The sequence below is a fragment of the Apodemus sylvaticus genome, chromosome 3 (genome assembly GCF_947179515.1).
Source record: "Apodemus sylvaticus chromosome 3, mApoSyl1.1, whole genome shotgun sequence".
In the NCBI taxonomy this organism is placed as follows: Eukaryota; Metazoa; Chordata; class Mammalia; order Rodentia; family Muridae; genus Apodemus; species Apodemus sylvaticus.
In genome coordinates this window covers 115,763,790-115,777,202 of record NC_067474.1, presented here as the reverse complement: position 1 = coordinate 115,777,202, position 13,413 = coordinate 115,763,790, and the positions used below count along the sequence as shown (strand labels likewise).

The 13,413-nt window shown below is 48.3% G+C and overlaps 1 protein-coding gene across 1 annotated transcript in view; it reads left to right on the top strand.

The window, feature by feature from the left end:
• The window catches only part of Jak1 (Janus kinase 1), a 44,084-nt gene that overhangs the window by 29,414 nt on the left and 1,257 nt on the right, over positions 1 to 13,413 (top strand). The window contains exons 11-23 of the mRNA XM_052176842.1: positions 230 to 336; positions 2,210 to 2,353; positions 3,024 to 3,111; positions 3,904 to 4,031; positions 4,949 to 5,084; positions 6,655 to 6,806; positions 7,862 to 8,012; positions 8,122 to 8,216; positions 9,109 to 9,301; positions 9,974 to 10,098; positions 10,509 to 10,681; positions 11,963 to 12,080; positions 12,440 to 12,550. Coding sequence (XP_052032802.1) covers positions 230 to 336; positions 2,210 to 2,353; positions 3,024 to 3,111; positions 3,904 to 4,031; positions 4,949 to 5,084; positions 6,655 to 6,806; positions 7,862 to 8,012; positions 8,122 to 8,216; positions 9,109 to 9,301; positions 9,974 to 10,098; positions 10,509 to 10,681; positions 11,963 to 12,080; positions 12,440 to 12,550 — 1,721 coding nt within the window. The remainder of the gene's footprint in view (positions 1 to 229; positions 337 to 2,209; positions 2,354 to 3,023; positions 3,112 to 3,903; positions 4,032 to 4,948; positions 5,085 to 6,654; positions 6,807 to 7,861; positions 8,013 to 8,121; positions 8,217 to 9,108; positions 9,302 to 9,973; positions 10,099 to 10,508; positions 10,682 to 11,962; positions 12,081 to 12,439; positions 12,551 to 13,413) is intronic.

Genomic DNA, 13,413 nt, shown 5'->3' with positions numbered 1-13,413 from the left:
GCTGTGTGAACCTTGGATAAACTGTAGCTCTCCGAATGCTTGCTGACTCATGTTGACTCTGTTATTAGCCTGCGAGCTCCTGGAGGGTTTGACTTAAAGCATTTACGTGACACAGACTTGTTCAGTGATGTAACTAGCAAACATGTGCTCGGTAAGCCCCATGGCTCAGCACACATGGCTAGCTATGTCAGAGAAGCATGGTGCTTAGAATTCTCTGATCTTTTCACAGAAATCTCCAATCTGCTCGTAGCCACTAAGAAAGCCCAGGAGTGGCAGCCTGTCTATTCCATGAGCCAGCTGAGTTTTGATCGGATCCTTAAGAAAGATATTATACAAGTAAGTCCCCACAAGGGTCTTTGTCCAGCTTTGGTCCTGACACCCCATGGGGAACCCCTAGGGATTTAAGGGGGAGAATAAAGTCTGCTTTGTGGAAATCTAAGGGAAAGAGAACAAAGAGGCAAGACCACCCAGCCTACCTTTCATTTTACCCCATCTTGCTGATGGCCTGCCCCTGAGAGACTAATCCTTGATGGATGTGGATGAGGAGGTGCGGGCTACCTGGGGTAGAGGAATGGGAGCACTAACATGGCAGCAGAGGTTGGTGTCAGTGGAGGGAGTCTGGGATGATGGCCTCCACTGTATAATAGTTCTTTGGGAAACTTCCAAAAGGATTAGAGAGAAGAGAACAAAGACTACAGGGCAGGGCAGGACAAGAGCTGCCTTCAGAAAGGGAACTCTCTGGGGGGCTCAGACCATTCCCCCAGCCCCCAGAATCTGCAGACTAAGCCAGGCCCACAGAGCACTTACATAGCTGGGGGTGGTTGTGCCGCCCTCAGCAGCATGTGTGACTGTGCAGAGGCTGATCTTGGAAGGAAGGGCACTAAGGTGGAGCCCCAGAAGATGAGTCATCAAGGCTGTGCTCAGACAGAGACTGTGCTGAAGGATGCTGGAGTGGACATTGGTGGAGTGGGCTCTCTTACCTAGCCCTTGGAATTAAGTCTTCTTGTAAGGAAGAGTAATTGTCTTAAAAGCATATGCCTTTTATGGGATGTTCTGGGAATGCAGCTTCCCATAATGCTGATGGATTACCTCATGACAGATGCAGCTCTAATGAATAGTTGCAGGACTTTGCCAGAGTACAGCAGACAGGGAGGAAAAATGGCCACTCTGCTGTGACAGATAACAAGCGGTGGTATTTGTGTAAATTAATATACCCAATTAATAGTGGTGCGTCTTTCTGTAGGGAACATGCTTCCTAGATATCGACCACAATCCATTTTCTGTATTTACAAGAGCGTCCATAAGAGCTCCTGTTTACAGGCCATGTGGGGCTAATGTTAGCAGCTCAATTTTACGAATCACATTTTGATTTCCAGATATTAAGAATTAAAAACCAGAAGTATTGAAACTCAGTCTGGAAAGATCTTTAGAGACAGACAGATCCTTCTGTGCATGGGTGGGTCTCGTTCTTCTGGTGGTGTCGTCACCTTCCTTCCCGTGAGGAAAAGATGGGTGCAATCCTTAGCTTGGGCTGACGCTGGCCTGATCTATGCTTCTCAAGATTCTTATGCATGTCCTGGTGGGTGATGCATGGGGTGGGGGGATCAGGGGTGGAGCATGGACCAAAAGGCTCTGAAACAGAACACGCGGCGCCCTGCCAAGTTTCTACACACTGTGTGTCAGTCTATACCAGAAGCCTTTAGACACTACATTCCGCAGCAGGCACCATTATTACTCCATTTACAGAGACTGGGCTGAGCTCAGGCACCATGAAGGAATACTTCTGCGTTGAAGGCCACCGAGCATGCATCCGAGCGAGAGGATAAAGGCCCCTTTACTCTGTCCCCCAGCCTGAGAGTAGAGATGCCACCTGTCAGAGTGCTCCTTAGGTCTGTCCTGCCCTGGGTGGGACTGATCTGACTGGCTGTAGGATAGTTCACAGGTTTGGGATGAGCTGCAGCTGGACTACAGGGTGACTCCTGAGATGGAGAGCAAGCTGTTTTTCAGGAGTAGGGGTGTCACTGGGTCAAGGGAATGTCAATGCTGCGATGAGTCTAGCTTTGTGCTTGTCTAGAGCCTGATGAGGACTCCAGATGATGTTTGCCTTGGTCCCGTGCCACTGTGTTCAGTATCCCATTGAGGACTCAGCCCTAACCTGAGCCATCATGAAGGCATGATGGAAGAGACAGCCTTCTGCTTCCTTCCTCAGGGTGAGCACCTTGGCAGAGGCACAAGAACACATATCTACTCCGGGACCCTGCTGGACTACAAGGATGATGAAGGAATTGCTGAAGAGAAGAAGATAAAAGTGATCCTCAAAGTCCTAGACCCCAGCCACCGGGACATTTCTCTGGTAAGCATGCCCCTCTGGAGCTGGGGAGGGAGTTGGCCATGTATTCCCAGCCACGTGTCTCAGAGTTCCTCCCTTGAGTGCTGTCTTAGCCAGACTGGCTATGTGAGAGTAGTGAGGGAAGACTGATGGTGAGGAGGGAGCAGCCTCCTGTCCCGGTCCTGTCCCCCTTCCCTGATACCAAAAGCCCTGTGTGATGCTGTGGGTTCTGGAGCAAGCAGATTGGTCTCTGAAGGGGTTTCCCAGGCTCCCACACATTTGGCAGCATGAAGGTCCAAAGGAGTCAAATGACTTGACCAGGAACTCCCAGATTGTTAGAGAGGACAAAGGCTAAGTGTGGCGCCAGAAGTGTGGCTGCCTGCTTGTTCTAGCATAGTGATAAACCCGGTATTTCATGGCGTTTAGATGCGTAAGGTGGGCCTAGTGGCTGTGGGAACGCTGGTGATGAGGAAGCCCATCCCACCAGCCTTACTCCGCATTGTTGGATTTTCTAAATAAATCCCACACCTTAGTTAGAGCAGCCCAGAGGTCAAGGCATGACACCGGACAGCTAGGAGAGCAGTATTCAAGTCTGGGAGGTGATATTGGTGACATTTTCTGGGATCCACTGATGGACAGTCCCTTAGCAGTTTAGGTATGAGCCTACACATCCCTTTGTTCTTCTTTCCCACAGGCCTTCTTTGAGGCAGCCAGCATGATGAGACAGGTTTCTCACAAACACATTGTGTACCTCTACGGCGTGTGTGTCCGAGATGTGGAGAGTAAGTTTGTTCTCCCTTGAAGAGGACAGCTGGCCCTTGCCGGGTGGTGGGCGGGTACTGTGAAGACTCCTTCGGCTTTTTGCCTTCTGCTTATAGGAGAAATCAAGGTCATTTGTGGCGGTCAGTGATGGCCCTGGTTCAGTTTCTCTCATTTCTTTAACATTTCTCTCTTGCCACCCTGGGGCCAAGTGTGTCGACTTGAGGCAGTCTAGTGAGGAATGGCAGGGCATGCAGATGATGAGTGTGACCTGAGCTGGGTCTGGCCTGCTGAAGAGACTTATGCCAGCTCGCCTGCTCAGAGCCTCTGCTCTGAATCCCTGACAGGACTTTCCAGGAAAAAGATGTTTATATGTTTTTTAAACCCCAGCTCTTTGATCTCTAAACTCTGTAGTGCTGGCTACTCTTGTGTTCAGATGGGAGACCTGTGGAAGAGAAAAGTTGTCCTATGGGCAGGCTAAACTTTGTGCTGCAGTGTATGGTGCTATAAAGTAGCAGTGGCAAGGGCCACTGTTGTGAATCATTGCTCTATGTGTTAGACACTTAGCCAAGGACTTCTATGCCTTGTTTAGAAAATTACCCTTGTCCCCAGGTCCCTGGGAGAGGTAAGTATTGCTGTTTCGACATACACAGATGCAGGCTGAGACTCAGGAGAAGCTGTCCCTAGCTGGAGGCCATCTAGATTGGAAGTGGAAGAACATGGGGTTAGGCCACTTTCTGAGCAGTGTCTTTTAAGGTGAGAGAGAATTCCAGATAGACAGAAGGTTCCAGAGGTGGCTGCTTCTGTGTCTGCAGATATCATGGTGGAAGAGTTTGTGGAGGGGGGCCCATTGGATCTCTTCATGCACCGGAAAAGTGATGCACTTACTACCCCCTGGAAGTTCAAAGTTGCCAAACAGCTGGCCAGTGCCCTGAGTTACTTGGTAAGAATATTTTTATGTAGATCCCCATCAGGACCGAGCATGTTCTCTGAGGGTTGGGGGGAGTGGGTATAAGGGCTGAGGTGAGGGGTATTGGTAAGCAGGTAGAAGGGGTTTGTAGCAGGCTGCAGGTGCAGAAGGAAAGAATTCTGTGTGCATGGGTATATCATGCAAACAGTTAACTGGACACTGTGTTCTGTAGGCTTTCCTATGACTCTTGCCTAGAAGAAAATGATACCATGTTGGGGACTGACTGTATTATTCAGCAAGAGGAAGAACAGGGCTGCTTTAGTTTGCTTTTCTGAGGGTACAACACAAAAACCAACTTGAGGAGGAAAAGGCTTACAGGTCTATTATTGAGGGAAGCCAAGGCAGGGATTGAAACGATCTGCTTCTGTGCTTTTCACAGAGGAAAGCTGCTCACTGGCTGGCTCCTTGGGTTTCTAATACTTGGCTAGTGCTACACAGTGGCAGCGTCAATTAGCAGTTGAGAAAATGCCCTCACAGACATGCCCACAGGGCTAACCTAGTGGAAGCTATCCTCAGTTGAGGCTCTCTCTTCCCTGCTGTGACAATCAAGATAAGCATTTATTTAGTACACTGAATGAATCTGGGAAAACCCCTGTGTCCATTGGCGCTATCATTGTGGGCACATACCATGGGCCAGCTGCTGCATGTTTTACATATTCTATGTGCACAAAGTCTCTGAGGCATGCCCTGCCATTATCTGTCTTGTTGACCGGCCAAAGAACATTACAGGAGATATCTCAAAAGGAATTCATGGGTGGACGAGGCTGTGGGGTATGCTGTGGCTGGAGTGGAGAGAGCTGGTGTATGGGGCCAAGGTTGTGGGCAAAAACAGAGAGTCTGGGCAGAGAAGACAAGGCTGCTTTACCACATAGACCCTTTTTATTCTACAGGAAGATAAAGACCTGGTTCATGGAAATGTGTGCACTAAAAACCTCCTTCTGGCCCGTGAGGGCATTGACAGTGACATTGGCCCATTCATCAAGCTTAGTGACCCAGGCATCCCAGTCTCTGTGCTGACCAGGCAAGGTGCGTATCTTGTCCCCACTTTCCATCCCCCATCCATCTCCACTACCTCCTTATCCACCAGGCATTGACCACCAGCTATAAGAAGGGCTGTGCTGTGCTGGGCCTCCCTTTAGAAAGGGAGCCAGCAGACAGGTGCACAGTGCTGCTACTGTGGCCTGGGTAGGCTATATTATAGAGGGAGGGTAGACCCCAACAGCCTAGTCAATGCTGGCTGCTCCTGTGGTAAAGGGGCTGTGTTCAGTTGGTGCTGGCATAGCACAGCATCCATGAGAAACAGATTGGTATTGGGTAGAAGCCAGATGTCCTGGATCTTCCACTGCTGTCTTCTGGAACCCGGCTGAAGCCACTGGGCAATTTGGAAGGCAGCACATTACCTTTAACCAAGAGACTGCTGAGATTATCACCCTTGCAGTGGATTAAGTTATTCCAAGTTATCAGCTCTAGAAGGAACAGCAGCCCCAGGAGCCAAGACTAAGCCAGTACTGCCCAGGCTGTGCTCAGCCTCCTCAGGGACCTGGTCTATTAAAGCTGCTGCTACCTTCAGCATTGAGTTTTAGTCACCTTAGCACAGTGAATTTTACTCAATCGTATAGTAAGAGATTAGAAACTCTGAAGGAGAATAAGCCCTGAAATGGCCTAAATATCCACTCTTTGGAGGAGAAGGAATCTTTTGTTCTTTGGAGCCTGATTCAATCACCCCTGACAAGGGTCTTGTCCTTGGTGAGTCATTGATGATTCTCGTGTAAGCAGAGAGGCCTGGCATCCAGAGATGCCCATAATGGAGGGGATTTGGAGGTGAGACCGAGTTCAGGAAGTTGTTTGTACTTCATGCGGGTGCAGGTCTCTGAGGTAACCATGGCAGGGCACTGGTGCATAGCTGTGCAGGACAGATTAAGAGGTTCGGGAAGGTGAGGTGAGCTTGAGTCCAGTGCTAGGCTCAGGAGCCACACTACTGCTCCACTGTCCTGGACAGCTAGGAGGCCCCTCTGTGGAGGCCACTGAATTAGTCAAGGTCATTTTCAGGGGACACAGAAGAAGTATCTTTGAGATTGCTGGCTCTGGCCTTGGTTAGAAGCCAGAAAAAGAAGCCTGAGAGGTTATCAGGAGAAAGAGATATGAGGCTTCTTTTTTAATTTTAATTTTTAATATGTTCTTCTGTCCTCTTAAAAAGAAGGAAATGCACTTAAAATTAGCATTGACAGTGTGGGACCATGGAGTGGGATGTGTGTAGGCCCGCCTGCCTCTGCGTGCCAGACCTCCTCCCCACTCCTCCCCTTTTCTTTCCTAGCCTTTGTTCAGACACCTGCTTCCATGCTGACTCTGTCCTGGGGCATCCACTGCTTTTGACACCAGGTTTTAAAAGATGGCCCTCCTGAGGAAGCTTGTGGGATAGGGCCTTTGTGCTGGCCCTGATCAGAACACCTAGACTGCTATGTGATGGGCTCACACAGGACTTATGGCGAGGAATTGTGCAGGTTGCAGGCCCACCCTTCCAGCTGCAGTGGCAGTGTTGGGCATATCAGATGGTCCCGGGAGCTGGTCTATAGGAGGGTCTGTTGTCTTCCTCCAGAGTGCATAGAGAGAATCCCCTGGATCGCTCCTGAGTGTGTTGAAGACTCTAAGAACCTGAGCGTGGCTGCTGACAAGTGGAGCTTTGGAACCACACTCTGGGAAATCTGCTACAATGGAGAGATCCCCCTCAAAGACAAGACCCTTATTGAGGTAAGCAGTGTTTTCAGAATGAGGTGGGCAAGATCACAGATGCCCATAGGCCTTGCACAGTGGAAAGAAGTGGACACAAATCTCCTCCCATCCCTAGACCTGTGAGCTTTGTCATCTTACAAATATAAGTAATTACTTTAGCCTCAGCTCCATCGGCTATAAAACGGGAATAAATAATGAGTCCTTTGTTGAGTTTTTAGGAAAGCAGACAGGCATTGAACAGCTGCAGGATAAAAACGAGGTTTTAAATGCTTTGGAGCTCCTGATGGGTGCTGTCCTAGACAGGACTGAGGCTTGGGCCTTGCCTCCCCTGAGGACTGCTAAGGGTGGCGGGGAGATGAGCACAATGCTGGCAGTAATGCTTACATCTACACAATGCAGGCAGTAATGCATCTGCTTACAGCGCAGTCCAGCTGCAGCATGGCAATGAAAGGCAGGGATTTCACTTAGTTTTTAAAAGTGATATTATTTTTTATTTTAAAATAAGACATTTTGGGGAAAATATTTTTTAGAAGGTCATAACTGAGCCATTCCTGACTGAATGCTATTAATTTGGCATGGTATACATGTAGTTTTTACATTTAATGTTGTGTGAGCACTTCCTCACGGGAACTTAATGAGTTGTCTTGTCCAGCCGTGACTGCCTTCGTGCCCCTTCCTTTGGTATTTACACTGTTTGCTCTGTCCGACTCTGCAGGGAATACCTTTGTAGGGTAGGCATGGTTTGTGTGACTCATTTCTGAGCAGTGTGGTAACTGAACTAGCGGGTGAGTGTGAAGGATCAGAAAGGCTATTGCTTGTTGCCACACACTTCCAGAGAAGCTGCCGGGCTTCCCTAGAACTTGGCATCTTGGAAGTGGGAGGTGCTGCCCTTCCTCCTTGAGTCTGGGATGTCACTATCACAAATGTGGTTTCCTCATGCTGGACAAAAGGCCACTAAAACCCACACTGGCAGGGATGTTGGGGATTGAAACGGGGATTGGCAGCTGTTTCTGATGGTGTGGAGAAGGTCTGAGGGGTGTACTTGGTCTCTCAGTCATCATTCTGTTTTACAGAAGGAGAGGTTTTATGAAAGCCGCTGCAGGCCTGTGACTCCATCTTGCAAGGAGCTCGCTGACCTCATGACACGCTGCATGAACTACGATCCCAACCAGAGACCCTTCTTCCGAGCCATCATGAGGGACATTAACAAGCTGGAGGAGCAGAGTGAGTCCGGACCAGGATCAGTCCCAGCCTCAGGGATTGCTGGGGCGGGGAGGGTGGCAGTCCTGGCTGCTGCTTGGAGGTTAATCTGTTTCCTCCTCTCTTCACTTAGATCCAGACATCGTTTCAGAAAAGCAGCCAACAACAGAGGTGGATCCCACCCATTTTGAAAAGCGCTTCCTGAAGAGGATTCGTGACTTAGGAGAGGCAAGTTATACTTGAGCTCTTGCCTTTGGTTTGCGTTGTTTTTCTTCATGGAAAGCTACCATATTTCCCTTTGTCCTTCATCAGAAGTTTTAAGAGAAGCACTTTAACATACTTTGTTGGGGGACACCTGACCATGCCAAGTTATGTGCACTTACACATGAATGACTATATAAATACCCAGGACCTGGGACAGCCTCCTCAAGAACCTTGACTTTTCTCTGTGTGTAGAGGAAGGCCAAGTACAGATGTAGTCTAACAGGAGCATCTCTAACTCTGACTCTTCGGAGATTATACTGGGATTCCTTAAATAAGGAGAGTGCCAAGAAGGAATCATGGATTTTCCTTTTAGTAACAGCTAGTGTGACCACGGCAGTTCCTGGGTTGGTATTTTCATAGAGAAAGACCCTTAGTAGTTCATTTAACATGATTGTACTGGGTTAGCAGCACATCTACACTGGACATTTTCATACTCGTCTGTCATCTTCACACTGCTAAGTGGCATATTTGGGATTTGAAGATCCCCTGTGCAAATGCTCTTTTCAGCCCCGTTAGCCCTGTCCTATGGCATGCACCTGCGACATGAAAGAATGCCTCAGTTGTCCTTTGAATCCAGAGATAGCCTCATTGTTTGCAGCGTACACTGTCTTAGAAACTGGGATTGATAAAGTGGTCCCTTAGTCAGCGGCTGCTTTCTTAGTCTTCGCTCAGTAGCAGAGGTCAGTGAGTCAAGTGCGGATGAGCTGAGCTGACAGGAGAGTCAGGAGAGAAGTTGCATTTATTAAGGTCAGACTGAGGTGATGCTTATGGTTTTGAGAAACACCGTGTGAGAACAAGGCATTTCCTCATCTAGCTTGTCTGGGCCTCTCTGATAGCATGTACATCTTCCTTCCAGGGTCACTTTGGGAAGGTTGAGCTCTGCAGATATGATCCTGAGGGAGACAACACAGGGGAACAGGTAGCTGTCAAGTCTCTGAAGCCTGAGAGTGGCGGTAACCACATAGCTGATCTAAAGAAGGAGATAGAGATCTTACGGAACCTCTACCATGAGAACATTGTGAAGTACAAAGGAATCTGCATGGAAGACGGTATGTAGTGCATGCTGGGCTGTGGGACAAAGGCCCAGTGGCTCTCTGGGAGCCATTTGCTGGCACCCAGCTTCATGTATACCAGCTCCTCTGAGCTGTTAGGCTTTCAGGTTTTACACCAACAAGGCCCTTAGCAACTGCAGGCCTTATGGGAGGCTGCCTAGACTCTCTCCCAGCCACAGGATGTGAACTTTGTCTTTCGGATCCATGCATAATGCTGGGGACTGACCCAGATAGCCACACTGATGCAGTCAGGAAGTTAAAAGTACTTACCCCCTTTCCTATTCTCATCTAGTACTAACTGGGCATTCTGCTTTGTCCTTATTGAAGCTAAGGTAGCAAACAATACTTAATAGTAGTATTTGCTAATTCTGTACCTTATCTGCAAGGCAGCCTACTATTCATGCATGTGCTTTAAAACTGGTAGTAAAAGAGCATGGGTTATGATTTTAAAATTGATCGCTTGTCTAGCAATGCACAAAGCACTAGGTCTGCATTGCCCTGATGAGGCAGGACCTGGGGTTATGACTCCTGATTACTGCTGAAGTGTCTGGGCCTGTGGGTAGGCTCCTCCCCATGCTCCAGGGGCTGGCTCCCCACCCCAGGCCCTTTTGCAGACCCCTTGCACAGTCCTCTTTGCTGCCTCATCTGATGCCGCTTTCTCCTAAATAGGAGGGAATGGTATCAAGCTCATCATGGAGTTTCTGCCTTCGGGAAGCCTAAAGGAATATCTGCCAAAGAATAAGAACAAAATTAACCTCAAACAGCAGCTAAAATATGCCATCCAGATTTGTAAGGTAAGAACACACAAACAGAAAAAGACAGCCTACTTTTTAAAAAGCAGGCATTCTGTACTGGGGAAATGGTTAGTAATTAGACCTCAGTGGGAGACTGAAATAAGTGAACTGTGTTTTTAATTCTGCACCATTTGCATTGAAATGTGAGCCTCCACTCTGCTAGTGAGTGGACTTGTTAGGGCCAACAGCTTTACATGGTCTTTTGTTTTGTTTTGTTTAACCTTATAACAAAAACTGTTAGTGATATGGAAATGAAATGACTTTTTTCCCTAATTGTGCTGTGGAAGATAAACAACCTGAAGTGACTTTTTCAGTAGGTCGGACCCACTGCTCTCTTAGGGGACGGACTGTTTGGGTTATCAACAGTACACCTCCCTTTGCAATGAGCCTGAGCCACACTTTCCTCTTAGGGAATGGACTATTTGGGTTCTCGGCAATATGTTCACCGGGACTTAGCAGCAAGAAATGTCCTCGTTGAGAGTGAACACCAAGTGAAGATCGGAGACTTCGGTTTAACCAAAGCGATTGAAACCGATAAGGAGTACTACACAGTCAAGGATGACCGAGACAGCCCAGTGTTTTGGTATGTAAAACATCTTAGCAGTGCTTTGTGGCTTAGCATTGTCTTGAAGGCTCTTGAAGTTGTGCTTGGGTGCTTATCAGCTGCTCTGCTGACAGCTGAGGTTTAGCACCGGCTTTTTAAGAGTGGGAGAGGTCTGGCTATCATCATTTCAGCCTCTGTAGCTTCACGTGCAGGCAGCACCCACCACAGTTCTCATAGCTGTGAGCAGGTGGAAGAGGCTGGCTCTTTAATTCATCTGTGTAGAAGGCCTGGAGGGATCACAGGGCCACAGGTACACATTGGCCATAGTTGTGGAGATCCTGCAAGAGGGATACTTGGCTAGGTTTTAGGAACCACTAGCTAGCCTAGTTAGCCACACGCTGACCACCACCATCCCTCAGCCTGAAATACTTTTCTGAGGAAAACTGCCTGTTTACCCTGATGCCTCTCATGCAGACATATAGCCCTCTCCACCTGCAAAGCCTATACACATTCTTCCTTCCTCATTTAAAAACGAAGTGTTTTTGAGGCCCTTGATTATGCCAGTGAATGCTGAATTATGGCTGAGGCAGCCAACTGAGTGGGACAGTGGCACAGGCTTCAAGCACGGGTTTTGAAAGGCTGTGTGTGACTGGGTAAAAGCTGAAAGGAAGGGGGAGTAGCTGGATCAGTGCTGTTCTGCTGACAGAGATAAGAGGGGAACTGAAACCCAGCGTGTCATTGGGCAGTTAGAGTGTGTGGCTGAGTCAGCCAAGGAACCTGAGTTTGAGAGCCAGGACTTGACCAGAGTTGAAGGATACAGAGTCTGTACTGAAGGTCACCATGGAGAGGAACAAGGGAATCTGGGTCAGCTGCTTCAGTAGCCCAGTAGGACAGGTTGGGACAATAGGAAGTGGATTTATCAGAGGAGTGTTCAGGAAGCCAATCCTGGGATGCCTTGACACCTGGTAGGGACATTTGTGCATTACTCACCAAAATAGTGACACCAGAGAGGATGCTGACTCTTAGGTTACAGGGATTTAACTGGGGGCTAGTCTTCAGGGGACTATTCCCTCTCTAAAAGAATGTCCCCTGGAACACGAGGAACACAAATCTCTCATTTAAGGGCAAGTAACATGCTGCTCTGAGCCTCTGGGCTGCTGCTTCCTATGTTAGCTACGCAGTGTGGCAGCATGAACAGGCTGACATGTGGATTCCCTCAGATGCACACGTGACTTACATTCTGAAGATCAGAGAGTGCTTTCCTGAGGTACTCTCATTTTTTTGGAGGAAACAAAGGCTCACTCGCTGCTTCCCTTTCAGGTACGCTCCGGAATGTTTAATCCAGTGTAAATTCTATATCGCCTCTGACGTCTGGTCTTTTGGAGTGACCCTGCACGAGCTGCTCACTTACTGTGACTCAGACTTCAGTCCTATGGCAGTAAGTGCTACCTCGTAACCGGGGCCTCACCGAGAGGGCTACAGCATGCTATTTGGCACGCTCTGGCAAAGCTTGCCTTCACAGGTGCAGAACTCAGTGAGACAACCCAGGTTTTTAGGGTGAGGGCCATCTCGAGAGAGAATGGTGGGCTTTGAGCACCGGGTGGGGCTGTTTTCATATCGCTGGCAGCTGTGGCTGGTCCCCTCACATGCTGCTTTTATGGACCAATCCTTGAAAGCCTAAGTAACGGTTTTAGATTTTTTTCATTTGAAGTTATGGAAGAGAAAGGCTTTGTTGCTTTAATTTCTACTTATTTCTGGAAGCTTCGCCTTAATTTTGTTTGGTTTTATTTTACATAGTTGTTCCTGAAAATGATAGGCCCAACTCATGGCCAGATGACAGTAACGCGGCTTGTGAATACTCTGAAAGAAGGAAAGCGCCTGCCGTGTCCACCCAACTGTCCTGATGAGGTAGCTCTGTCCCCTTCATGAGAGGGAACTTCCTTTTGACTGTCTTTACAGCTTGACTCACCCAGCAGGGGAGGGAAGGAATAGAAGACCCTGACACTGGCTAGAGTTGGCCTTTGGTTAAAGTACTTGATACTCTTTCAGAGGTCCTGTGTTCAGTTTACAGCATCCACTTGGATAAGACATGGGAGAAATCCCCCTGTGGGGTTAATACTGATGCTCAAGCACGGCTCCTCCCAGGGAGCTGTGGCCTCCATGCCATGCATGTCTGCCTTCCCAGAAGGGCACATGTGACCAGGAGGCCTGGATAAATTTATCCCACTCACTAGCATTTTCAGTTTTCTAGACTCTAAACTAGATCAAGCCTTTCTGCACTAGGCTCTTTAGATGTTCAGGACTGTCTGGTCAGAGGGAGGTGCCGTGGAGGTGAAGGGAGTAAGCAAACTGGTAATTTCCTGCTCCTCTCACTGGGTCAGAAGAATAGTGACCTAGATTCGGTTGAAAGTCAGTTAACCTGTGAGTTAAACAGGTGTTAATAGTTCATAAATGGTATTTTCTGTATTTTAAGTTATTCAAATACTCAGTTCTTTGGTCCTATTAAGGAAAGACAGTTTCCAACTCATTCTTGATAATGTTGTGTTTTTTAATATGTGGATGCTTGTGGAGGCCAGAGATTGATGCAGTGTATCTCCTTGCTTTTATTTACTGAGGCAGGTTCTCCCTGAAGTTAGCCCTCCTGACTCTGCACGGCTGGCCAGTTTGTCTTACAGCTGCTGCCTTTACCGTGTGTCGTGGCTCTGGATGACTATTACACTTGCGGAGCAAGTGCTTCATCCACTGAGCCAACTTTCCAGCCTCTCATTACT